At 55.0% G+C, this 24,807-nt stretch overlaps 1 protein-coding gene across 1 annotated transcript; it reads left to right on the top strand.

Annotated features, from left to right (window-relative positions):
- The first annotated feature begins 324 nt into the window (after nt 1-324).
- LOC142879698 (uncharacterized) lies at nt 325-24,762 on the top strand. The gene is made up of 31 exons (XM_076013107.1): nt 325-604; nt 709-845; nt 1,081-1,200; nt 1,275-1,391; nt 1,532-1,718; nt 1,830-1,995; nt 2,086-2,308; nt 3,016-3,189; nt 3,315-3,392; nt 3,505-3,516; nt 3,601-3,690; nt 3,775-3,828; nt 3,916-3,969; nt 4,060-4,113; nt 4,194-4,247; nt 4,568-4,621; nt 4,906-4,959; nt 10,397-10,450; nt 12,344-12,388; nt 12,483-12,536; nt 14,007-14,060; nt 15,004-15,057; nt 17,081-17,152; nt 17,574-17,609; nt 18,863-18,907; nt 21,519-21,551; nt 22,082-22,228; nt 22,318-22,372; nt 22,456-22,650; nt 23,459-23,536; nt 23,744-24,762. The coding sequence occupies exons 1-31, from the start codon at nt 427-429 to the stop codon at nt 23,929-23,931; spliced, it is 2,916 nt and encodes a 971-aa protein (XP_075869222.1). The 5' UTR covers nt 325-426; the 3' UTR covers nt 23,932-24,762.
- The last annotated feature ends 45 nt before the right edge of the window (nt 24,763-24,807 follow it).

Below are 24,807 nucleotides of genomic sequence, written 5' to 3'. Positions count from 1 at the left end.
GAGAGAGAGTTACGGGAGCTGGGAGGGGACAGAGTTGCGGTCTCTGCTGTTCTCCCTCGCAGCCGTCTGATCCTCCCCCTCTGTCTTTAAAGCCCTCTTTATATTTCTGTTTTCCCATCGCAGCCTGGCAGGGGCTGACGCTGTTATTTTCTGCGGCTCTGCCTTTGCGGTGGGAGGAACCATGTTTGAGCTGCAGACTTGGGATGCAGGGACAAGACCAGAGTACATGTGGCCCGGCCAGTCGTCAAAGACTCCGAGTGGAATTTGGTCGGGAGGAGGAGGAGGAGGAGGAGGAGGAGCGGGAGGATGGAGGATGGAGATGTTTGTTAATATGGCGACAAAATGCAGGTGCAAAAGAAATAAGAGGGGAGAAAGAAGAGGTTGCATCACCAGAGGAGCCGACGGGAAGAGTTGTTACTGAAACTTATGATTGATCAGTGCAGACTGACACTGGCCCTGGTCTGGTCCTCAGACTGTGACACCATGACACTGTGGTCCGTGTGGAGAGCAGCGCTGCTGCTGCTGCTGCTAGTGACCTCGCTGGAGGCCGCAGGGGAGGAGCAGGAGGAGGAGCTCGAGGAGGAAGAGGAGGACGTCCGGGCAGGTAGGCAGCGAGGAGGCCAGCCAGCCAGTCTCACTCAGGTTAGAAAGTAGGTCCATCCGTGTGTGTGTGTGTGTGTGTGTGTGTGTGCGTGTGTGTGCGCGCAGGCTGCAGCACGGCGGTCAACGACCTGGTGTACATCGTGGACGGCTCGTGGAGCGTGGGCTTCTCCGACTTCGACACGGCCAAGCAGTGGCTCATCAACATCACCAGCCAGTTCGACATCAGCTCCCAGTACACACAGGTGACCAGAGGAGGGCGCCATCCTGCAGGGGGCGCCCCCTGTGTGGCCTCTAACTGTCCCCCGGCCTTCGCTGACTAGTGACGCGTGGGCCGACCTGTGACCTGCGAGGCCGGGGGGCGGGGGGCTGAAGTACTGCATCATGGGATTTTTACAAATATGATCAAATATTGATGGTGGAAGCTGCCGCTGACTCTGCCTCACAGCGTGTTTGCAACCCCTCCTCCTCCTCCTGCAGGTGGGCGTGGTCCAGTACAGCGACACCCCCCGGCTGGAGATCCCTCTGGGGAAACACCAGAGCGTGTCGGAGCTCCTGCAGGCCATCCGCAGCGTCAAGTACATGGGCGGCAACACCCAGGCGAGTTCCTGCAGTCTTGTTTTGAGAGAACAACGCGCAGACTCGTGACTGCCGACTTGTCATCCGTTCGGCAGACGGGCAGGGCCATCAAGTTCGCCGTGGACCACGTCTTCCCCTCGTCGCAGAGGGGCGGCCGGGTCAAGAACCGCATCGCCGTGGTGGTGACGGACGGCAAGTCGCAGGACGATGTGGTAAATGTCAGTGGTGGAGCGGTGAGCTGCAGCGGACGCGTGGCGGGAGAGCCGCTGCAGGTCGCGTTGGCGTGACAGATGTTTGAGTGGAAGCCCGGGTGGCATTGTTGTTTCCTCTCCCCCTCCCTCGGCACCGTCAGGTGGATGCCAGCGTGGAGGCGCGAGCTCAGGGCGTCACGGTGTTTGCCGTGGGCGTGGGCAGCGAGATCGCCACCTCGGAGCTGGTGTCCATCGCCAACAGGCCCTCGTCCACCTACGTCCTGTACGCTCAGGACTACACCACCATCCACCGCATACGGGACTCCATGGAGCAAAAGCTCTGTGAAGGTAGACGGCGAGAATCCAGTTTCACCCGCCGCCTTCTCGCTGCTCCTTCTCTTCTCATGTCGTTGCGGCGGCGACTAAATGATGAGTGAGGGGAACCCTGTCTCTGTCCAGAGTCTGTGTGTCCCACACGCATCCCGGTGGCCTCCCGCGATGAGAAGGGCTTCGAGCTGATGGTGGGCATGAAGGTTCCGACCAAGGCCAAGAAGATCTCCGGTTCTCTGGTGTCCGAGGCCGCCTACGCTCTGACCGCCTCCGCCGACATCACCGAGAACACCAGGTGGAGGCTCGCCGGGTGGATTTTCTCACCACCTCTGACCAATGTACTGATTGATTTTAAAACTCTTACTGTTGATCTTCCCTTTAACAGGGACATTTTCCCAGAAGGCCTGCCCCCCTCGTACGTGTTTGTAGCTACGCTGAGACTGAAAGGGCCTTCCAGTAAGCTGACCTTTGACCTGTGGAGGGTGCTGTCCATGGACAAGAAGATCCAGGCCGCTGTGACCCTCAACGGGAAGGACAAGACTGTGGCCTTCGCCGCCACTGGCGTGGCAGTAAAGGAGCAGAGCGCCGTCTTTAAGAGCGGCTTTCAGGTTCGGGGCTTTCCTGAGAGCAGCGTTGAGCACCAGCTTCCTGTTTGACTCGCAGAAGGAAGACGAGTGTTTGCTGGTTGTTTTTCACCTTCCAAAGGCCGTCGATGTTTCTCCAGACCTGCTGCGTCTGCTGGAGTCTCAGAGAGCATTGACCTCGACAGCATCCCCTAGTGGAGACACAGTAACTCAGAGTGCATGCTTCAGTTTCCATGGCAGCACGTTCAGTTGGATGCTTGGTTTTGTTCACCCGCCACTTCCTGCCATCGCACACCTCCAGGACTTCAGGGTCCAAGTGTTGGACGGCGCCGTAGTAATTATCTTCAATTTGCCTTAGCGGCCGTTTGATTTTAGTTGCTGCGGGACGAGGTAAACGCCTGCGATTGGCTGCGTTCCCGACGGCACAATAGCGGCTCTGTCTCTCCACGCGTTTGCTTTGACATCTGCTCAAAAAAAGCACCCGAAGTGGAAAACAAAGTTTCTCGCTCTTTCATGCTCGTCGCTCAGGACCGTTTTTGCGTGACTTGAAATGCAAAGATGTGCAAAATTTTGATGGGTTGAAAAACACACAGCATTCATACATGAAAGTGCCCAAAAACCACCGGACAACTTAACAAGTTAATAGATCCTGGCTCTGGCCTTGCAGAAGCAGACACGCCAACGCGTACTTTCAAGAAAAACATTTTTTCCTCCTTTGTGCGCTCTGTCAGGCGCTGTACGACGGGAAGTGGCACCAGCTCAAGCTCCTGGTGAGGCCGCTGATGGTCACCGGCTTCCTGGACGATCGGGAGATCCGCCAGGTGCCGCTGGAACCGGCACAACCCATTTACATCAACGGGAAGACGCAGCTGGCCAAGAGGGTCCGATCCGACAGCAGCGTGGCGGTGGGCTGCAGAACATCGAGCACAGAGACCTCCCTTTCATCCCTCCTTCAATGGCTGCTGACACTAAGTATTGTCCCCCCCCCTCCCCCCCGGCTGTCTTCCCCGTTGTTCCAACAACCGTTCAGGTGGAGCTTCAGAAGCTGCGTCTCTACTGCGACCCTCATCAGAGCGAGAGAGAGACGGCGTGTGAGATCTACTCCGTGGTGAGACACACACTCTGCATACACTGCACACACACTGCACACACACACACACACACGCACTGCAGAGACAAAATGCATTCATTATTTTTCTCTTCCCCTTGTCTCCTCACAGCACGATGAAAGGGTAGGTGCATGTGCGACCCCTGCTGGCCAGGAGGAGTAACTGCTCCCAGTGTTTTACTCCTCTGTTTGCGCGGTGATTCCTCAGTGTCCCCCAGATCGAGTGGCCACGGAGGACGAGTGCACTGGCGACTGTGTGGTGGGACCACCGGGCCAGCGCGGACTGCCAGGACCAATGGTGACGAACGCACACACACACAGACACACACACACACACACACAGCTTGTCACGGCCTGATGCGTGATGCCTGTTGCGCTGCAGGGTTTCCGAGGGGAGAAGGGGAGGGCGGGGCCTCCTGGACCTGATGGGAAGCCTGTAAGTGCAGAGATTCTTCTTCAACCTTCAGCGACTGTCTTGTGTGCTCATCTGTGGGACCCTGAAAGGACTCTCACCCTCTCTCAGGGTAAAGACGGCAGAGCGGGTGAACCAGGGCCGGCTGGATCCCCGGGGAGAAAGGCAGGAGGAAAATGATCTTTCCAAAAATGAATCATTTATAAAAATGGATGGTGAGCTGAGTTTGTTTGTTGTCTTTTCTCTGCTGCCAAGGGTGAGCCTGGACCAGCAGGAGTGAGGGGACAGCCAGGACAGAAGGGGATGGTGGTGAGTGTCTGCAGATGTTTGTGCAGCAGTTCTGATCTTCTGCCGTCACTGATGGAACACTGTTCCTCTGGTACGACCAGGGAGACCGAGGGCAACCAGGGACAGCGGGTGAAGCAGGGCCACCAGGACAGAAGGTGGACTCATAACCTTTGTTCCAGTATCATTTTTGCCTTTCAATGCATTCTAATCAGTGTTTCTCTGTACTATAGACCTTTAATATTTGGGGGTGACTGAAGAATCCGTCTGTCACGTAAAAATACTTCCCACTGAAAGCATGTTGTGTAGTTAGTTGTGGGTCCGCAGAGTGGGAATCAACAGTTGACATGGTGCCCTCACCTCACTGGACACGGAGGATTTGGCTCCATCTAGTGGAGCCTGATGACCATTACATTTATTCATTTTAAATATATATATATATACATACACTAAAAGGCCCTGAATGTCTTTGATGCAGGGTCTACCTGGTGAAAAAGGTCAGCCAGGGTCACCGGGAGAAGCCGGGCCGATGGTAAGATCAAGTTCTCTTTGACATCCACATGAAAGAAAACAGGCTTCACTGGCAGTGACAGAACAGAAGAAGCTTCAGTTCAAAGTGTCAGTGGAGGAAAACAGAAGCCTTGGCGGCTGCACCAAAGCCCAGCGCTTCCAACTGCACACAGGCCAATGATGATGCTGACCGCTAGCTGCGGTGCGGAGGCCTCGGCTCCAGAACACCACACCGTCACACTAAACTGTTGAGTTTGGCTGCTGTCGCCTCACTGTGCCTCACTGAGAGCTTTATTCTCACGACAGGGGGACCCGGGAGTACCAGGCAGCGGTGGACCGGCTGGACCAATCGGAGTGAAGGTCGGTGCCATTCTCACATACACCCCTAGGCAGACAGTGGCTCCGCCCTCTCAGAGCCCCTCTAACAGGAGGCTAAAACTGAAAGAAAGTGTTTTCACTGCAAACACAGGGCTAAATATTCTGCTTTCTTAGACCTACACACCTTCCTGTGGCATTAATCACCCACGCTGACGCACCAAGATCTGAAATGGGTTAATTTGGGAGCATTAGTGTTCCTAGTTTAACTCAAAAGTCAATGCAAGTACAGTTTCCTGGAGCAGGAGCGGAAACTCTGCCCAGCGTTTACACTGTCGGCCTCGTCGGGACCCTCACTCGGTCCCAGCCGGTCGCTGACTGAAGCACCGTGCTCACATCTGCAGGTATTTAAAGCCACGCCCACCGGCTATTTTTACTCCCCGCTTCTGAAGTCTTTTTTGCTCTGCGCAGCCATTTAGGACCCTTCCTGTTATCATAACACCATGCCTTTCCCAGGCCCAGAATCTGGAAGTCGTCCACGCCAAAGTGGTGGAGGAGGGCGGTGGTGGTGGTGGTGGTGGTGGTGGAGGAGGGCGGCGGCGGCGGGTTGTGATGGGCAGCAGCAGTTGTGGATGTGTGTGTTGCTGAGGGAAGACTGCAGCCTGTAGCTCAGAGCTCAGGCAGGGAGTGTCAGCGTGCAACATATCAGAGCCGCTGCTGCACCTCTGACTCAATCATCTGTTGTAGCTCTGTGTGTGTGTGTGTGTGTGTGTGTGTGTTTGTGATGAGAGCTCTGGAGAGAGTTTACACCCGCAGGCACAAAACACCTTGCGATGACAAACGTAAAAGTATTTTCTCTTGCAAACTTTGCAGCAGAACAGACGTTACTTTCATCCCTTGACTGAATCTGCTGCTGAACTGACTTCCACTCTGTCAAGTTTTGCTGACTGATCCCTGAACCAAACTGAAGAAAAAAAAAAAAAAAAAAAAAAAAATCCCCATCTGGCTTCACCTTGTCGCACATTCCTGCGAGCAGCGAGTGTGCACCCGAGGCCAACACTCGGAATTCCTTCCTGCAACTTCAGGGAACACTGAGCATGTTAACCACTAACTGGAAAGCCTTCCAAGCAGCGACACACACCGACCTTTGACTGTCCAGGCTAATTTGTTTGTCACATGTAATGCTGCGTGTCAAGCACCTCCTTAAAACAAACAGACAGAAAAGCTCCTTCTCTGCCAGCTTGTTTTCAAAAACCTTGTTTTGAACAAAGTTGTTGTTTCCGTTTGCTCGGCGGGACGCTGAGATGATATCGAGGTTTTTATTCTGGCTGGCCAACATTCTGCGCTTTGCTGTGAATTAAATTTCCCCGGGATGTTTTAGATTTACCTGCCGCATTTGTTTTCTGGCCTGACAAGTTGATTTGTTTTGGAGACTCATAAATATGCTGATTGTGAGCAGAAGCACGGCTGGCATTCAGCTGCGGCCCGAGGACTGGAGGAGACCGGTGCCGTCTCTCTTCGAGTGCATTTGGAAAAATACAAAGTGGAGTTTTGTGTTTGGCGAGAACTCGTATTAAAGGTTAAAGTGATGTTTTTCAAGGCTGCATTTGGAGGCAGGACAAGACGGCGCCGTTCTCATCTCGCAACCCCGACGAGCTGGTGGAGGTATAGAACCGCTGCAGCGCCGCCGGCCTATAGTTTCCCTGGGAAGTGGAGGGGATTGCCAATGAGGTGAGGAGGTGTTTGAATTCTGCGGGCCGCGGCGCCGCTCATGTCGCGGGGCCGTTTTACGCACGAGAGGCTGAAGCTGCGTCGACGGTGGCGACGGCACGTCTGATGGAAGACGGTGCGTCCCTCGCTGCGGCGCGTCAGTGACTGCACTACACTCTCTCACACACACACACACACACACACACACACACACACACACAAGGAATGCCAGATGTGATGCGTGCGGCAACAAGCGGGCTCCCAGTGTGGTCGCAAACATCCTCCGTCGACCGTAAACAATTTGTGTCCGTCCATCCGTGACGGCCCCCCATTGGCTGTTAATGAGGCCTGCAGTCAGCCGTCCAGTGCCAGGCTCCGCCCCTCGGCAGCCTCTTCCATCACTCACTACACGCACGTACACGTTTAACGTTAAAGGACAAATCGGCCGCTTCTCCTCTCGCTTCTTCCCACCGGCTCCCAAGTGTTGGGAATTAAAATCAACCGCTTTTGTGGGCAGCGCAGGTGGAGGCTCTCTTATTATCAGGCTTCCCTCCACCCAAAAAATTCCGGCTGGGGGAGTCACAGCTGTGTGAGGTTTGCGCGCCCCTCCTGCTGCCCTGTCATTAGCAGTGGTGCAACTTTTACCTGTTTGGACAGATTTATGTTTCCAAAGCTGGAAGCTGTAAAGATTTGACAAATTAGAAGAGCTTGGTGGGGGGGGGGGCTCGTCAAACCCAACAAGGTGCTGAAGAGGGGCCGCCTAAAGAAAACATAGGTGGGATTGTCTCCCCCGCTGGCACTGGAGGGAGCGGCGGGGCTTTATTTTTAACCCTGCGTGCTTGTAATTTAGCTGCCGGTTCAGAGGCCTCGCTGAACGGCGCCGCCGCTCCATCCTGCCGGCGGCGGCGGCTCCGTGTCATTAGTTGCCCACCACGAGTGCAGATGCACAGAACTCCCCCGGTGGCCAGCAGGGTGAGGTGGAGCCCCCCAATCTGGAACGCAGACTAATAAACGGCGCCTTCACCGTGGGCCGCACAGAAAGGAACGGTTGGAAACTGGAGGGGAATGCATCATCTTCAATGTTCTGTCATTGACAAAAACATGATTACAATTTCAATGTAATGTGATTTATAGACTCCTTCCAGAACCACACTGCGATTGGTCTTTTAGTGACTCAGGCACTTTCCGTATTGTTAGTTTGGAAAGCAGGTTTACAGTAAAACTATGAAAGAAAACTCGACCAATAGAAGATTGTGTTGAAAAGTGTAGGAACGGTGTCTTGCAGACGTCGTCCGGGCAGTGAGTAAACGCAGACACCTGGAGGAGAAAGGACCTGCAGCAGCTGCCAAAGAGCAGAAAGAGCAGAACAATAAATGCTGCTCTCTAACAGCCGTAACATCGCACATTAGGCCACTTAATGAGGTGATTAATGCCAGTGATTACACTGCCACATTAGAGCCGCGCTTCTCCTCGCCGAGCTGCTGACTGGGGGGGGGCAATGAGGCGCGTCTGTTCTCACGCAGTGACCCTCGCCCCTGCAGAGCCACGGCCCAGGCCTGCTGCAGCCTGCACCATCTCTGTGGGACCAGTGAGACCAGTCAACGCACCAAGAACCGCTTCAATTGGTCGTAATGACATGCAGGGGAGCAGCCCGACGGGCCTGCACCGACACTGGACTCCCGTCGCTTGGCCCGTCCCAGCCGGCGTCAGGGAGAGCATCGGGTCAAAGGTCAAATGCTCGACCTGTTTGCGAGATCTCCACTTTCCATCCTAGACTCCTGTGGAGCAGCCTGGCGAAAGCAGGCCATTCTCTTTGCAGTCATTCTGAATAGTTTGTCGTCTGTTTTCCAAGAGAAAAGTCCTCAGTCTGTGCGTCTGTTCTGTCTGACGGGGCGGCACTCCCGCCTGTGGAAGCTCTTCCTGAAAAGCCTCTCCTGCCACCAAGTGTCAGATGTGTTTCTCTTGCTCCTCTTCAAACGGAGTCAATCTCTCTGCATTGTGGCTCTATTATTCCCTCCGACGCTGTGCAGGATCTGCCTTTCAAACGACACCGCTGCACTCGTCTGTCTTTGCCCCCCATCCCCTCCATCCCCTCATCCCCCATCCCTCCATCCCCTCCATCCCTCCATCCCCTCCATCCCCTCATCCCCCATCCCTCCATCCCCTCCATCCCCTCATCCCCTCATCCCCCATCCCTCCATCCCCTCCATCCCCTCATCCCCCATCCCTCCATCCCCTCCATCCCCTCATCCCCCATCCCCTCCATCCCTCCATCCCCTCCATCCCCTCATCCCTCCATCCCCTCCATCCCCTCATCCCCCATCCCTCCATCCCTCCATCCCTCCATCCCCTCCATCCCCTCATCCCCCATCCCTCCATCCCCTCCATCCCCTCATCCCCTCATCCCCCATCCCTCCATCCCCTCCATCCCCTCATCCCCCATCCCTCCATCCCCTCCATCCCCTCATCCCCCATCCCCTCCATCCCTCCATCCCCTCCATCCCCTCATCCCTCCATCCCCTCCATCCCCTCATCCCCCATCCCTCCATCCCCTCATCCCCTCATCCCCCATCCCCTCCATCCCTCCATCCCCTCCATCCCTCCATCCCTCCATCCCCTCCATCCCTCCATCCCTCCATCCCGTCCATCCCCTCCATCCCCCCATCCCCTTCCTCTGGCCACAGTTTATTTAGGATGAGCGTCGTCTGGCTGTGAAGTCTTTAACCCTGCGTGGTGCTGGATTACTGCTGATGCTGATGTTCGGCCCGTCCCGCTCGTTTGTCTTCTTTCTCTTCTGCTAGACAACCAGAGATTTATTATTGTCATCGTGTGGTTTATTGGGCCGCGGTGGGCGTCCCGCCTGTGTAATTATGAGGTCTGCTGCTTTCCAGCGCGCGTGTGTGCGTGTGCGTGTGTGTGTGTGTGTGTGTGTGTGTGTGTCTTCAGAGGAAAAGCAAACACGTCGCTTATTGACTGGTGTCCCTGAACTGGACCGCCGGCTCTGCTTGGTTCTGCAGAGCTGCAGTGTGGAACCCTGAACCTCCTCACTGCACCACAGAACACCACCATCTTCCCGGCTGCTCCGCCCTCTCGGCTTCAACCTGCCCACCTTTCATTTCTGCCCCCCCCCCCCCCCTCCCCCAGGACAGATTGGCTCCTGTGTTTGTTTGTTTTTTTTCACGATGTGAAGATTGTGAAAAAGTTGACTCGGGCCCAGTGGTTCTGATGCCCATGGTTCCCAGATGACTGGATCTCTCCCAGGAGGGTCAGTGGGGCGACACTCTGCTGACCTGAATTCCATCTTTGAAGCCGCTCTACCGTCCTCGGCGCCCTCTAGCTGAAGCCTGCTGTGTGTCGCGCCAACACGTCGGCGGTCCCGATCCACACGCCGGTCCCACTGGCTGCAGACTTGCTGCTGTTTTTTTACTCGCCCTGCTCGCCGCCAGCGTGGCTCTGCCGCAGCCGTGCCGGCTGGAACCGGATCACACGCGGCTTCTTTTTGCGCTCTTCAGCAAACGCCATTAAAGTTTTACGCCAGTCAAAGTCGTGAGTTGCCTTGGTGCCTTCGGTGGAAACTGCTTAAAACTTTATTTGCGTGTTGTGTTGCGGCTTTAAATGTGTTTGTTTGCACATTTTTTTTTTGTGTGTGTGTGTTTTACCACAGCGCCGGCGTCTGGGCCGCTCAGACGGGATTCATAAAAGATGCGAGACATTGTGTTGGCCGATGGTTTGACACATGTGCTGATGTGCTGCCTTGTGTTGTGGTTTCCAGGGGGAGAAGGGAGACACGGCTCCGACAGGTGCTGCTGGACCTCCGGGTGCCGCGGTGAGTTCAACTCCACAGCGTCTGTTGTGACTGCGAGCGGGAGCGTGACCATCGTGTCGCTGCTGCCGTCTGCAGGCACACAACAGCAGTAAAGTCAGCCAAGCTCAGCTCAATGCTGGCGACTGTTTCAGAAGGGGAAGATAGACAGACAGACAGACAGACAGACAGATAGATAGACTTCATTGATCCCCTTGGGGTGACTCCCTCTGGGAAATTAAAACTTCCAGCAGCAGCAGCAGCAGCACACACAGATATACAAAGTAGCAGCACACAGAGAGCGAAGCAGCAGCAGCAGCAGCAGCAGCAGCAGCAGCAGCAGCAGCAGCAGCAGCTCCACTCACCACCATCGTGCATGCAAAGTCAAAAGACGCGACGCAATAACACACACCAGGGCAGTCAAAGACCAGCACCAAGCAAGGCTGAGTGTCCGGTACCACAGCAGAACTGCAGTCACGTGTCCATGTGGTGACAGCTGTCACGCCAACACCAACCAAACCCCCACCGCCCTGTGAGTGGCTGCCAAGGACCGGCCGGAGAGGCGGCCAATGGGATTGAGCCCCCTCGCCCCCCGATTGTGCCGGTTCAGCCAATGAGAGAGCAGACGAGTTGCTCCTGACGAGCACACGGTAAGCAACGGAGAAGTTCTGGCAGTGTCGGGTGGATAAAAAGCAGGTCGGATCCGATGGCTGCTCCTCCCCTGGCAGGCGGCACGATGAAGTAGCGTCTTGATGAGGAGACGGAAGATTTTACCGCATTTTTCCTGTTGATGCGCCGCAGAAATCACACATTAAGCTTTTTACATCCCCTCCAGCCGCTCAACACATCACTGCTACATCCCACCAGCACACACACCCGCGCATCGCTGGGGCAAGCGCGGCACATAAAAAGCTGTTCATTAACTGTACACATACACGTGTACATACACACCCAGCAGCAGCAGCAGCAGCAGCAGCAGCAGCAGCAGAGCTGGCAGCTTGTTTTTCCAGTCGGTGCTAATTACACAGCCGCCGCCGGTGCTAATTTCCAGACGGCCGCCTCTGCTCCTCAAGACACACTGGGCACTCGTGCTAACTGTTGAAAACACACACACACACACACACACACACACACACACACACACAAACACACACACACACACACAAACATGCACGCGCGCTACCCCATTGGTTCTGCTTTCATGGTCAAAACTGAGATGCAAGAGTTGTCTGTTTGCCGCTCTGACATTGAAAAAAACTCTGACATTGAGGATTATTTTCAGGTTTGCTCAGGGAGTGAGAGAGAGAGCGAGTGAGAGAGAGAGAGAGAGAAAAACACCAAACTACAGTGTTGTTATCAAAGTCGAGCCACCGTGTCGAACACCTGCTGCTGCTGCTACCAGGATCCGTCAGACTTAGTTAAAGCCTCAGGATTGCACTTAGTTTACTTTTATCACACACACACACACACACACACACAGAGTGGTATCTGTGCAGGAATGGGTGCAGGTTCAGTGCTTCTGGAGCACTTTGATCACTTGGCACCATCCATTAGTGTTTGCCGAGAGCCGGGGAGCCTCCAGCGCTCCAGCGGAGGCTTTTTTTCATCCTTCTAATCACTCGGATCAACACACGGAATACGAAGCGCGACTAGAAAGCGCAGAGGCATAGTGCGAGTCCTACAATCTTCATGGAACGCCGCCCTGCTGCCTGCTGCTGAGCTCAGCGCTTCTCCCAAAGACGTTTTCCCCGACGTGGAAACGCGGGCGACGGATTGCTCTTTGATCAGCGGCTCAGTTCATCTCTGGCTCATCAGTGAGCGCCGCCGCTCCGTGTGGGTGGCGACTCGCACGTTCCAGAGTCCTTTCCCAATCCTGGCCAGATGATTGACGCAGCCTCTTGCTGCTGTCGTCCACAGGGAGTGCAGGGACCTCCTGGTGCTGCCGGGCCAGCAGGAGCCAAGGTAGCGTCAGCGTGACCTGACTTTACTCAGTCATTTCCACTCAGCTCTGTGTTTCTTTGTAAAACTCTTTAAGTTCTTTCACATTATTTTGCAGGGAGACGCTGGTTTGCCTGGACCACCTGGAGCACCTGGGACCCCCAAAACACAGGTGAGGATAAACACTCGGTGCCCAAGGAACCTGGAGGCTGAATGTGAAATTCTGGACCGGACAGGCAGTGTTGTAGCTCCAGCGGTGTCAGACGACTTGTTTCTCATTAGAACCTTCCCACAAATGAACGCCCCGAGCCCGGCGCCAGCGCTCGGCCCCGGCCGTTCACCCGGTCCACTGAGGCCCAGACGGCCGAGGCCAAGGACCAGATCCCAGAGGCCGCTTGCAAGCGTCCGCTCTGCCACCGTGACGAATGGGCGGCGAGTGTGCAGCTGTGCTGCTCTCTGGAGGACAAAAAGCAGTACTGCATGTAAAAGCAGTACTGCAGGGAAAGTGGAGACGACCAAACAGATGACAGATTTCTCGCTGTGTGATTTTGCAGAGCGCTGTGAGACGCCTCTGGCGGTCGCCAGCGCTTCACGAGTCAAAGTTGATTGATTGTGTTTGTCGTTTGAAATCCGAGCGTGCCGAGGTCACCTCTGTGCAACAGCAATCTCCCATCCCATAGTCTTAATCCCCCTCTTCCCATTCCTGCTGCACACGCTCTGATTCGTCTGACACACACAAACAAACACACAGCTAGAACTCAGAGGGGCCGGACGAGCCATTCTAGCTACGCAACTGCAGACGATGCAACAGTGACAAACAAGACACAGGCAGAGGTCAAGTGTGTTTGACCCACAAGAAAGCGGGCCGCTGAAGCGCCCTTTCGTCCAAATCAACGCCGCCTGTTTGATTGGCTTGGAAAAAGCTTTTTGTCTCCTGGTGCTCGTCACTGTGTACACAGTGGTATGAAAGGAACTGCAAAAAAAAAAAAACAACAACAACCTGGAAATGTTCAGGCATTTACATCCTCCACCATTTCAAACCTGTGAACAGCAGCTTCCCACACAGCGGATAAACGCTGGAAGGCATCCCGACTTCACTTTTCAATGTTCACAGCCTTCAGGCTGTCCTTGCTCTTCACACTGGAATCAACGAGCCGTACATGCATCATAAAGAATGCAAAACTCACTGACAAGAGTCCCAAAACCCAGAGACAGGACCAGGGTCAGTAGACGCACCGCCACGTTTCCTCAGTCCGTTGGTGGCTCTCCTCCTGCCTCCTGAGCGTGCCAGCCAACTACATCTTCATCATCTCACTCGTCAGGCTAACGCTACCTTCGTTAGACTGATCAGCACACGCACCTCCGCCCCACAGTCAATGACCTGATTACTTCCTGAAATGGATGGATGTCGGTTTGGGGCTGCTAAATCTGCAGAGTGTGTGTGTGTGTGTGTGTGTGTGTGTGTGTGTGTGTGTGTGTGTGTGTGTGTGTGTGTGTGTGTGTGTGTGTGTGTGTGTGTGGACCAGAGCCATCTCATTTCCCCCTCAGTGCCTCCTGACTAAGCCGTCATGCGCTCTGTCCCATTCAGCTCAAAGCGCACTTTCATCTCTCTCTCTCTCTCTCTCTCTCTCTCTCTGTCCAGGGAATCCAAGGGCCCGCGGGGCCACCCGGAGAGCCTGGTCGGGATGGTCCCAAGGTCTGCAGTCCAACGTTCTAATTAGCTGTGATGCTAATAGGCTGCTGCTCCCTCCTCAGCCGCGCTGCTATTCTGGTCCTGCTCTCACGCCGCTGCCCCCTGTCCTGTTCTCGTCTCAGTTAGTTTGGAAGCACCCCCCCCCCGCCCCCCACCCCCACCCCCAGCTCCGCCCACCCACTCATACAAGAGAGGCTGGTATTTTGGCCTTATTTGGAACAGACGTGTGTGAAAGGAACTTTGTCTTCTAGCGTGTGTGTCAGACCTGCAAACTGCAGAGCTAAATGACACCAAATGAAAAAAATAACAGTCCTTCCAAAGCAATATCTATTTTCTTACTTCACAGCGGCTCAGAGAAAAGCACTAAAGTACTCAGAGACACGCTGGCTTTTACCATGGAATAAATATATTTGCCGGGCGAGAGCTTTTCTCCTTTGCTAAGTTGAAAGGAAAAATAGAGCCTTGATGGAAATCTCCCTGGGAGAGTTTAGAAGACATTCTGCACACTTGTTTAAATTTGCGGTGAGGTTTAGACGAGTGTGGAGGGCAGACGTCCATCAGCGGGGCTCATAGCTGCAATCTCAGGACCGAAAGCACCTGAGGACCACCTGACTTTGCTTTGCCCACCAATTCTCTGCTCCTCTTCCAAAAATCCCCCAACGTGGCCACGGTGCCTGCCGTGTGACGCTGTGAGGTCGTTCCTCCTCACCGTGCAGCGCTGTCACTCCCCTGCAGGACAGAGAGGAGTAGCGGCTGAGAGGGTGATGATTAATGGCTGGAATGCTGTCATTTATTTTCCTCGTCGGGAAACGAACCCCAACCCTCCTAGAAGAACCACCTCGTCCACCTGAGAGCTGCAACACTACTCACTGGGTCTGGGCTTGAGCTTGAAGACAAGAACTGCTATCAAATAATGCTTGGTGTGTGTGTGTGTGTTCTCATGTAGGGGGTTCGTGGAGGCCCGGGTATCCCTGGTTCTGGCGGGCCACTAGGCCAACAGGTGAGTGCAGTCTGAAAAGCAGTGACCAGCCTCCGTCTCTTCCTGACTCCTTGCTTTGATTTTTAAATCCCTACTTTCACCTCACACCACACCATAGAAACTACCAAATTACCTTCCAGCTGTGATGAATGTTGCCTTTCAACCCAGAGTGGACGGCAAAATATTTCAAGTTCCAAAGGCGGAGTGCGCGCAACACGCCAGGGAAGCGTCGTGCACGTTCACCTGTCAAGAGACGACTTGGAACAGCAAATCAAAGATGTGGTCGCTGTCCAGGGTCAGAGACCGCTTCAATAGTCCACAAACCAGTTCCCAAGGACTCTCAAGCACTCTGGGCTTCCTCAGAAGAATAGAATGCTACAGCAGCAGCTTCAGCCGGCGTACCGCACCGACCTCATGAAGACTACACAAAGTCCACTCTGGGAACGGGGTGTGGCCAGGCGTCACGCCCCCCTTGATGTCATCAAAGCAGCAAGTGTCTTTAATCCTTTAAAGCCATGAATAAGTCACGATGCCTCCACACCAGGAGAGCACAATATTGCTGGAGCAGAGAGGATACCGCCTGCACCATTACTGTCGAGCTTTCTTTGGGTTTGTTGTTTCTGTTCCTCCTGAGTCTGCTGCTGCTGCTGCTGCTGCTGCTGCTGCTGCTGCTGCTGGTGGAGAACCTTTGGCGACGAGATGTGACAGCGAGACCATGCTCGCAGCGGCTTGCGCAGGCCTGGCCGCCCTAGACCGGACCGCCCACGTGATCTTCGGCCGCCGCAGGAAGGCCAACGAGGCGCTGCGCCTGCAGGTGGCGGCGCTGAGCGCTCAGGTGCAGGCGGCGGAGGTGAGCGCGGCCTCGCAGCGGCAGAGGGCCAGGAAGCTGACGGCCGAGCTGACGGCCGAGGACCAGGAGAGGAGGATCCTCCAGGAGCAGGTCCACTACCTGGACCGTCGCCTGCAGGAGGAGGAGCAGAAGCAGGAGCAGCTGACGCTGTGCAGCCAGCGCGAGAGCACCATGGGCGGCCAGATGGACAGTATGTGCCAGGAGCTGGTGGAGCAGCTGAGGGAGACCAACCGCTGGATCGGCGAGGAGACCCGGCGGCTGGAGACCCTCAAGCTGGACCAGAGTCGCTCCCAGGACCAGCTTTGGACGCTGGTGCTGGAGCACGGCCAGCTGCAGAGGGGCTACACGGAGCTGCTGGACCAGTACCAAGCTCACGGCAAGGAGAGGAAGACGGAACAGCGCCCTCTTCCTGTCGCTCCCAGGGCCACGCAGCACAGGCGCTCGTCGGGCCTGCGGAAGAAGAGCTGAAGGAGCAGGACCGGCGGGAAGGGAGGAAGGAAGCAGCGGCTCCAACTGTACAAAGCCCTTCGTCATGCTTCTGTCACCTATCCTGAAATAATAAAAGCCCTGCTTGTCCAAATGAAATGAGCCATTGCTTGTTCTGCTGCAGCCAATCATTCCAATGCAACATGGGTGCAGTGTGCAGAAGCTGCCGACCCGCAGCCAGACTGGACCAGACTCAAGGCCACAGGAAGATTCACCTGCACTGGGATTAGTGCAGGAACTAGAAGTGCAATCATCATCATCATCATCATCATCATCATCATCTTCTTCCCATCAGGCAGGTGCTCCTTGGCCTGCAGTCTGGCTGCGGCGGATGAGTGACAGCCACTCGTTCAACGCCCACTTGCTTTTTTAAGTGGGTCCCTGTTTCCCAGCAATTAGCCGTAGAAATGTCAAACAGCATGGTTTGAAGAAGAAGGAGGGAAAGAGAGGCTGAGCGCCACCACTTAATGAAGGAAGGAATCAATCAGCCTTCAAGTATCTTCCTGTACCCGGCGCTGTTTATAATTGCTGGGAACTGGGAACACAAAGGGTTTTTTCTTACTTATTATTTTTCAGGTCGGGTCGGGGACCTGGGACACGTCTCCAGCTGGAAGTGCTGAAGTTGCTGCTGTTTGGAAGATCCCCCCCCGACACTTTCCCCTCCTTTCATTCTCACAAGCTGCTCGTTGTCTTTTGTCTCTTCCTCAGGGTCCCGCAGGAGATCCGGGTGTCCCAGGACCGCCGGGCATCATGGGGCTGCCGGGGTACAAAGGTCACAAGGTCAGCGGCGGGGCCAACACACACACACACACACACACACACACGCAGGGGCTGACTGTGCGTGGCTGTTCATGAAGATCCTGTGTGGCCTCATGAATGATTGACGGCCTCCTCGGCTGTCGGCCCGCCGCTTCCTTTTCCGCGGAGCGCGGCGGAGCGGCTCGACGCCAGCGCTCGCCGCCGGCTGTATTATTTATGTTTATCCGTCACTTTTAATGGTCGTCCTTCACACTGGCAGAGCGCCGCCGCACCTCTGATGTGGATCCGTCTAGTCAGCGCGCAGCGCTTTTTGTTTTTCCAGGTTCCGCGCATCAAAAAACGGCATTTTGATATCCGGGCGCGGCGGCGTCGACAACAAAACAAACACGGCTGAAAGTCAAGACAAAGTTTCTAATGTTGGCCCGTTTTCCCCCGTCGGCAGGGGGAGAGCGGAGACACGGGACACAAAGGATCCAAGGTATGGTACCGCTCCTCACTATTCCTCTGCAATGTCGAGACAGTGGGGGCCACAGTGGGTCTACAGGGTGCCTGAGGGGGGTAGCGGAGCAGCAGCAGATGGGTGGAGTGTTCTGGTGAGCCACCTCATGGGAGGAGACAATCTATCCTGGCATATGAAGAACATGATGCTGGAACGTCAATGGAAAATCAAGCAAAGTTGCAACCCAATCAGTGTCTTTGTAGCCCCACCAGGGGGTTTAGCTCTTAGAACCAGCCAGAACCACCAAGAACCACCCAGAACCATCCAGAACCATCCAGAACCACCAGGGTGTTTAGCTCTTAGAACCATCCAGTACCACCTAGAACCACCTAGAACCATCCAGAACCATCCAGAACCACCCCTGGACCACCACGGTGTTTAGCTCTTTCTTGAAATGCCTCTGATAAGACTGCAAACATGGAGGAGATGACTGACTGACTGACTGACTGACTGACTGTTGATATCATTTCTTCAAGTTTGGATTAAGGGGCCGGATTAAAAAGTTTAATGGGCCGCACATGGCCCCCGGGCCATAGTTTGTCCACGCCTGCTCTATATCTAGCCAATTGATTTTGACACGAATTGCAACACTTTTATTCTCTTACGCACACACACACACACACACACACACACACACACACAGAGTGTCCCAGTAGAAAAGATCCTTGAGGAAAGCAGCAGGCTTATCAGAGTCTTCTTGCACCCGCTGAGGCTCCTTGAATGGCTGCTGCTGCTCCGCCACCATTAAGCACCTGGACAGCGCTTCTCTTTTTGTTGCTTTTCACTGCCTTGGCGAGCGCATCATCAGTCACACAGCGCAGCCATCAAAGCACGTGACGAGCGCTCTGATCCCTCGCCTCCCTGTTACATTACGCTGGAATGGAAAGTGGTGCAGGAGGGGGAGGGAGGGGGAGGGGCCGCAGGAGCCGCTGCTGTTACTGCTGCTGCTGCTGCACTAGCGGCGGGACAGGAAGTCAGGTTTGTTAAAAAGGTCAGCGGGCAGCCAGCTCCTATCCCCTGGTCCACTGGGCTTCTCTCATTGGTTGCTGGTGGTGATCATGACCTTTTCTGGACTCACTCACACACCAGAGCAGACACACGCAGCAGCAGCAGCAGCAGCAGCACAAAGCACGGTGCACACACACACACACAGCAGAAGAATGGCGGGCAGCAGGTATGTAAACACAGCGTCCAGCTAACGATGGTGTGTGTGTGTGTGTGTGTGTTTGCAGGGGGAGCAGGGCAGAGACGGAGAGCCAGGGACCCCCGGCCCCACGGTGAGTGCAGGGCCGCTCTGCCGCCACTAGGTGGCAGTGTAGCAGTGTGCTGGGGGTGCAGTGGGGGTGGGGCAGAGGGAGGGCAACTCATATCTGATATACTAGAGGCTCATTTATTCTCAAAGTGTATTTTTCCTCCGTCTGAAGTTTGTGTTGCTGGGTGTTTCTCCGATCAGAAATGAGCATGAACAGACTTTCTGTCTTGTCGTTGGTTTCTTCTTTCAAAATAAAACACCTCTATTAAGGAGTTATGTTCTCATCAGAAGCCTTGGAGGATTCAAGTGGCAGCATTTAGCAGGACATTGAATGCACTACAAGAACCATGGGAGAAAAATAACAGAGGCCGTAATACAGAAATTAGAGGGGGAAACACAACCAAGGATTGTTGCACACACACACACACACACAGACACACACACACACACACACACCTGTGGCCAGGTGGACCTGGAGCTGCTGCTGGGCCACGTTAAGAACTCAGCAGTGGGGCTTAGATACAGGTCAGCACTCGAGAGGACTCGTCCTTGGAAGAAGGTTGCAAAAAAAACTACACAACACAACAGCGCTGGTTTGCAACAACCCCCCCCCCCCCCCCCCACACACACACACACACACACACACCAGGATCATCTTAATGCCGATATTCCCTGATGAAGAAACACACTACAAGTTCTGCAGCAGAGTCCCCCCCCCCTCCCTCCCCCCACCCAGCCACGACACACACACACACACACACACACACGCTCGGCTCATAGTCTTTTTAATGGAACAAGCAGATGGTGAGCGTTTAAGAATCGATCTGCCCGCATCGATTTTCCAACCCATCGATCTTTGCTTCCCCTTCACGGCTTTCCACAATGACTCGGTGTGTGTGTGTGTGTGTGTGTGTGTGTGTGTGTGTGTGTGTGTGTGTGTGTGTGTGTGTGTGTGTGTGTGCCTGCCTGCCTGCCTACGCTCCATCACACCAACACACTTGTCATGTTGCTTTGGCGCAGCAGCGTTTAGAACAGCTTTTGTGCGCCGCTGCTCGCCGCTGCTCGGCGCTGCTCGCCGCTCTGTATTCCGAGAGCGACTCCTCCGTGGTGGACGTGACGTGACAAACTCTCAAGGCTAAATTCATCCGTGGTGAATCACAAGCGTGCCGCCGCCGCTGCTCGCGAGAAGAGGACACGCTTGTCTTCAGACGCACTTGCTGATCTGTTTTGTGACTCCACGGCAGGAAAGAAAAGCCTCCTCACTCCAACAGCACTGCACATGGCTGAGAAGGAAAACTGGAACTGGATGCACCATGAGACACTCTATAGACCAGTGTGTGTGCCTGTGTGTGTGTGTGTGTGTGTGTGTGTGTGTGTGTATAACCTGCACTGTCTGCATGACCGAGACAGACACCAACAGACTGATTGGCCAAATTCAAAGCCACATTTTAATCATTGATCAAAGGCAGCCGGCCGGGAAGGTCGATCAGCTTCACAGCTTCACTGTTTAGGCAGTCTGCTGTCAAGATGTGACCTTCAAACGGCAGCACGTTTCATTCAAACAAAGAGAAATAAAGTTTCTTCAGCGTTATTCACAGTTTGTGGCCGCGCTGGCAAATCTTTGCAAAGAATCTTCCATCTGAAGAACAGCAGAGAGAAGGTTGGGTTAGGGTTAGAGGGTCAGAGCGAGCAACAGAAAACATCCTGCTTTGCAGAGAACACTGGGGGTCGAACACACACACACACACACACACACACACACACACAGCGCTGATGAGAGGATGGATGGAGGCAGAGCAGACCCCCCCCCACCCCCCCAGAGATTTGATGCTGCACTGACAAACGAGTAAACAGGCAACAGATTGACAGGCGGCCATGCCAGAGAGAGAGAGAGCGAGCGAGCGAGCAGCAACTCCTGCACTCTGCAGGACACACACACACACACACACACAGAGGGAAACAACGCAACTGGCAGCAGAAAGAAGCAGCAGTGATTTCCCCCCCCCCCCCCGAGGCTGCTTTTGGCTTTGCAACTCTTTGAACAAAGCGGTCACAGGATGGTGTTTGTTTCCTCAGACGTCCTCCTGGGGGAGCACTTTCTCTCCTCGCCTCCTCGCTAGCGTGACCGCGGCCGCCGCCGCTCTCCAGGAAAACGGAACTGCGGGAGGAAAAAGAGGAAGCGGCGTCGGGCCGAAAAAAGAAAACAGCGGCCGCAGATATATGTTGTTAATTTTACAGCCGGCAAAAAAAAAAAAAACAAGAGCGTAGATGGCGTTGCCACCTCCCGCTGGGCGCCTGTTTTTATTCTAAGCGCACAGAGATCCACAGATGTGCTTTTGGTGGCATTACAGCTCGGCGGCGGCGGAGACGGCGGGGGGGAATTAAAGGCTTTGGAGGAGGAATTACAATAAGCAATCTAAAATGTTGTGTAAGCCCGAGGTTCTGACAGGAGGCGCCGCCGGAGCAGCTCCTCCGACGCAGCTCAGCCTTTGATTCGTAAAAGCACAACTTTCTAACCATCTCCTCCTCCCCCTCTCTCCTCCCTCCTCCCCTCCTCCCCCCTCTCCTCCCCAACCCCACCTCCCTGTAATTCCTGCCTCTTGCTCTTTCTTCTTCTCCTCCTCCCCTTCCGACAGGGCGAAGCGGGACCCCAGGGAAGAAAAGGAGAGGTTTGTCGAATTAGACCCTGCAGTATTAGATATAATCCATTCTGTCTTAGCCCGGCGCCGACGTGTGAAGCCCGTCAAGCCCTGCCTGGCTTCTATAGGAGGCTGCAGAGCCAATACCCCCAGGCCTGGGGGAGTCTGCCCCCCCCGGGCCTGGAATATACATCACAAAGCCCTCCCTCTCTCCTGTGGAGAGATGTGCACTTCCGCTCAACACGCCGTCTGTGGCGTCGACAGAATGGCAATCTGTGAAGATAACAAGAGAGAGTTGGTCCGCCGCGACGCTGCCAAAATTCTAGACGTAATGACTTATTTTATTACTGTTATTTTTTTGCAACTTGTTATGGTTTGACTGCACTCGCACTCGTTGAACTCGTCACCTTTGCCCAGTTTGAAGGCTGCGGCAGCGGTCGAACCTCGCGGCGCCGCTCGGTTTGTCTGGCCACTGTTTCAACCTCGCTGTCACTTCCTGTCGTGAAGCCGTCTTCTCTGGAAAACTCTCCCATTTCCATCGCTGCTTCCTGCTTCTTCAGAAAGGAGTGAGTGGGGAGATGGGGCCCCGCGGGTCTGACGGGCGGAAAGGAGACGTGGGCCAAGTGGGAGTCGTGGGTCCGCGGGGATTCTCGGGACAGGACGGGCTGCCGGGACAACCGGGACAGCCGGGATATCCGGGAAAACCCGTGAGAAGAAGAGCGCCGAGAGAAAATGTGAAATGTTCTTTGCGGTCCGACTCGGCTGAAGAAATGAAAGGCGTGATGTTGTGTTGCAGGGCAAGTCTCCCTCCGACCAGCACCTCCTCAAACTCTGCACCGACGTTCTGCGCAGTGAGTACCTGAGCTCCTCTGGTCCTCCTCCAGTCCTCCATCCAATCAGATGACCCAGCGTCCTCTGGCTCCGCCCCCTGCAGATCAACTCCCGGCGCTGCTTCAGACGCTCGCGCCCCCTGCCAGGTGTGAACCCTGTCCAGGTGTGAAGGGACCCCCGGGGGAGCCGGGAGCGCCGGGACCCAAAGGCACAGTGGGAACTCCAGGCTACCCCGGCAGGAGCGGAGCGCCGGGTTACCCCGGGCCTCCTGGGATGCGCGGCCCTGAAGGCGTCAAAGGTAAAGTGATGAGCGCCTGCGTCTGCTGATCTCCGCTCCAGGCGCTCGACTCCGTCGGGCCTCAGACGAGCTCCACCGCTTCGCTGAAGCCAGAGCCGTGCAGCCAGTGGGTCTCCGACAAAAACAAGACAGTAAATCAGAGGGGAGTGGCAGGACGAGGGACGCCGCCAAATTTACTGCCGCTTTCATCAGCCATTAAAATCAACGGCTGACAAATTGGATGCTTGACGTTCGCCGTCGCCCTGGAAAAAACACACAAGACCGTTTAACAAGAGCGGAGGACGGCCGCCGAGCTGAACACAACCAAGGCTTCGCTGGGCTCCGCCCCCCACCCACCCTGACTCCGCCCACACGACCACCTGCTGTGCAAGATAGCAAAGGAAACGTCCGATCTTGGCAGTTGCTGGACTGGAAGGAAGGAAGGAGGGGAAGGGGAGTGAGGGGTGAGAGCGGGTGGAGAGCTGAGGAGGAGAGGAAGGGTTGAGTCAGGGCGACTGGATTTGCACTCAACTCTTCCACTTTAAGATGAGCCGGGTGACTGAGAACCTGCACGGACATTCAGGAGGAGGTGAGACACCTGAACAGCCCAGGTGGGATCCAAGGAGAGGCACCGCTGCCACCAGGGGGTCGTGGGAGGGACATCCATCACTCAGGTGTCGTGTCTCAGGACTCGGCCTCTGGAAGAGTCGCCGCCCTGCTGGTGGTGGTGGTGTGTTGGGGACAGGAAGCTGTGGCTGAGCTGGAGGAGCAGCTGGAGTCCTAATTAGGCTTAAAAATGATTTCACCACAAAAACCCTTTCACCCGCAGGTGAGCTGGGACCGAGGGGGCTGAGAGGCAGCAAAGGAGAAGGTTCCCAGGGAGCACCTGGAGCGCCGGGACTGCCAGGTGTGTACAACACTGAATCGCAGCAACAACTACAACAACACACACTCTTGGAGAGTTTGTCTGGCTTTGTTTAAGGCAGCAAGCAACTTAGAGGAACTGCAGCTCTCTCTCTCCCTCTCTCTCTCTGTCTCTCTCTCTCTCCCCCTGATTCAAAACTACTTTTGCTTTTTTTCTCGCCCTTTTCCTGTGACCTTTCCTGCGTCGCAGGGATCCAGGGACCCCGAGGATTCGATGGGCTTGGCCACCCGGGCAGCCAGGGGATCCCCGGGAAGCCCGGACCCCCGGGAGACCACGGCAAACGGGGTAGTCCGGGGCCAGCGGGCACCTGCGACGCCTCCATGTGCTACCAGACGTACCAGCAGAGGGAGCGGTACAGCAAAGGACCCAGCGTGTGACCGAGGTGTGTTGAGGGACGCGGTGGCGGCGGCAGCGGCGGCGGCGGCGTGCAGGCTTTGACTGCTCATCATGACAAAGGGTGTTGGAAGAAACAGCTGCACAGGAAGCAGAAGACAGAAGGCCTGGTGGGATCAGTTCCCAGCTGGGAATACCTGCAAGGAGCCTGGTCACCGTGCAGGAGCCACCAAGCAAGCACACCTGCTGCACACTGACTGCACACAGAAACTCACTGGGACTCACTGGGCAAGACACACAAGAAACACTCCACAAAACAGGCTACCTCCTCCTCCTCCTTCTCCTCCTTCTCCTCTTCCTCCTCCTCCTTCTCCTCTTCCTCCTCTTCCTCCTCCTGCTCTTCCTCCTTCTGCTCCTCCCCCATCTCCTCCTCCTTCCATCAAAGTCACTTTTTACATTGCAGGTCGTTTACTGAATGCTTTAGAGATAAAAAGTGATGCTCACAACAAAGCCAAAACCTTCAAATTTCTCCAACATGGTGGAAGATATTTTGACCAATAAAAAAAAAAAAAAAAGAAGAAATCATGCATTTCATGAAAGTTAAACAAGACTTCAGGCTCCCTGTGGGTGACTGCAAAAAAACAAAACAAAAAAACAGTGTGTCTCTAAATAAATTATTCAGTAAATGATTCATTCAATGCAGATAGTGATAAAAAAAAAAAAAGTGACTGAAACAAGCGAGCGGGCAACCAATCACGAGCCTCGCTGTGCTCTCCAGGCTGCACCACATGATGTTTCCATCACGCAGGAAGATTATTTCCATCAAACCATTGTATCTTCAAATGATACTGCTGGTGGTGATGGAGCACAGATTTGGTGTGTGTGTGTGTGTGTGGGGACGGGGGGGGGGGGGGGGGGGG

The sequence above is a fragment of the Nelusetta ayraudi genome, unplaced genomic scaffold (genome assembly GCF_046127955.1).
Source record: "Nelusetta ayraudi isolate G7.1 ecotype Tasmania unplaced genomic scaffold, CSIRO-AGI_Nayr_v1 ptg000141l, whole genome shotgun sequence".
In the NCBI taxonomy this organism is placed as follows: Eukaryota; Metazoa; Chordata; class Actinopteri; order Tetraodontiformes; family Monacanthidae; genus Nelusetta; species Nelusetta ayraudi.
Note: the sequence above shows the minus strand (reverse complement) of the source record. Positions and strands in the feature narration are given on the sequence as shown.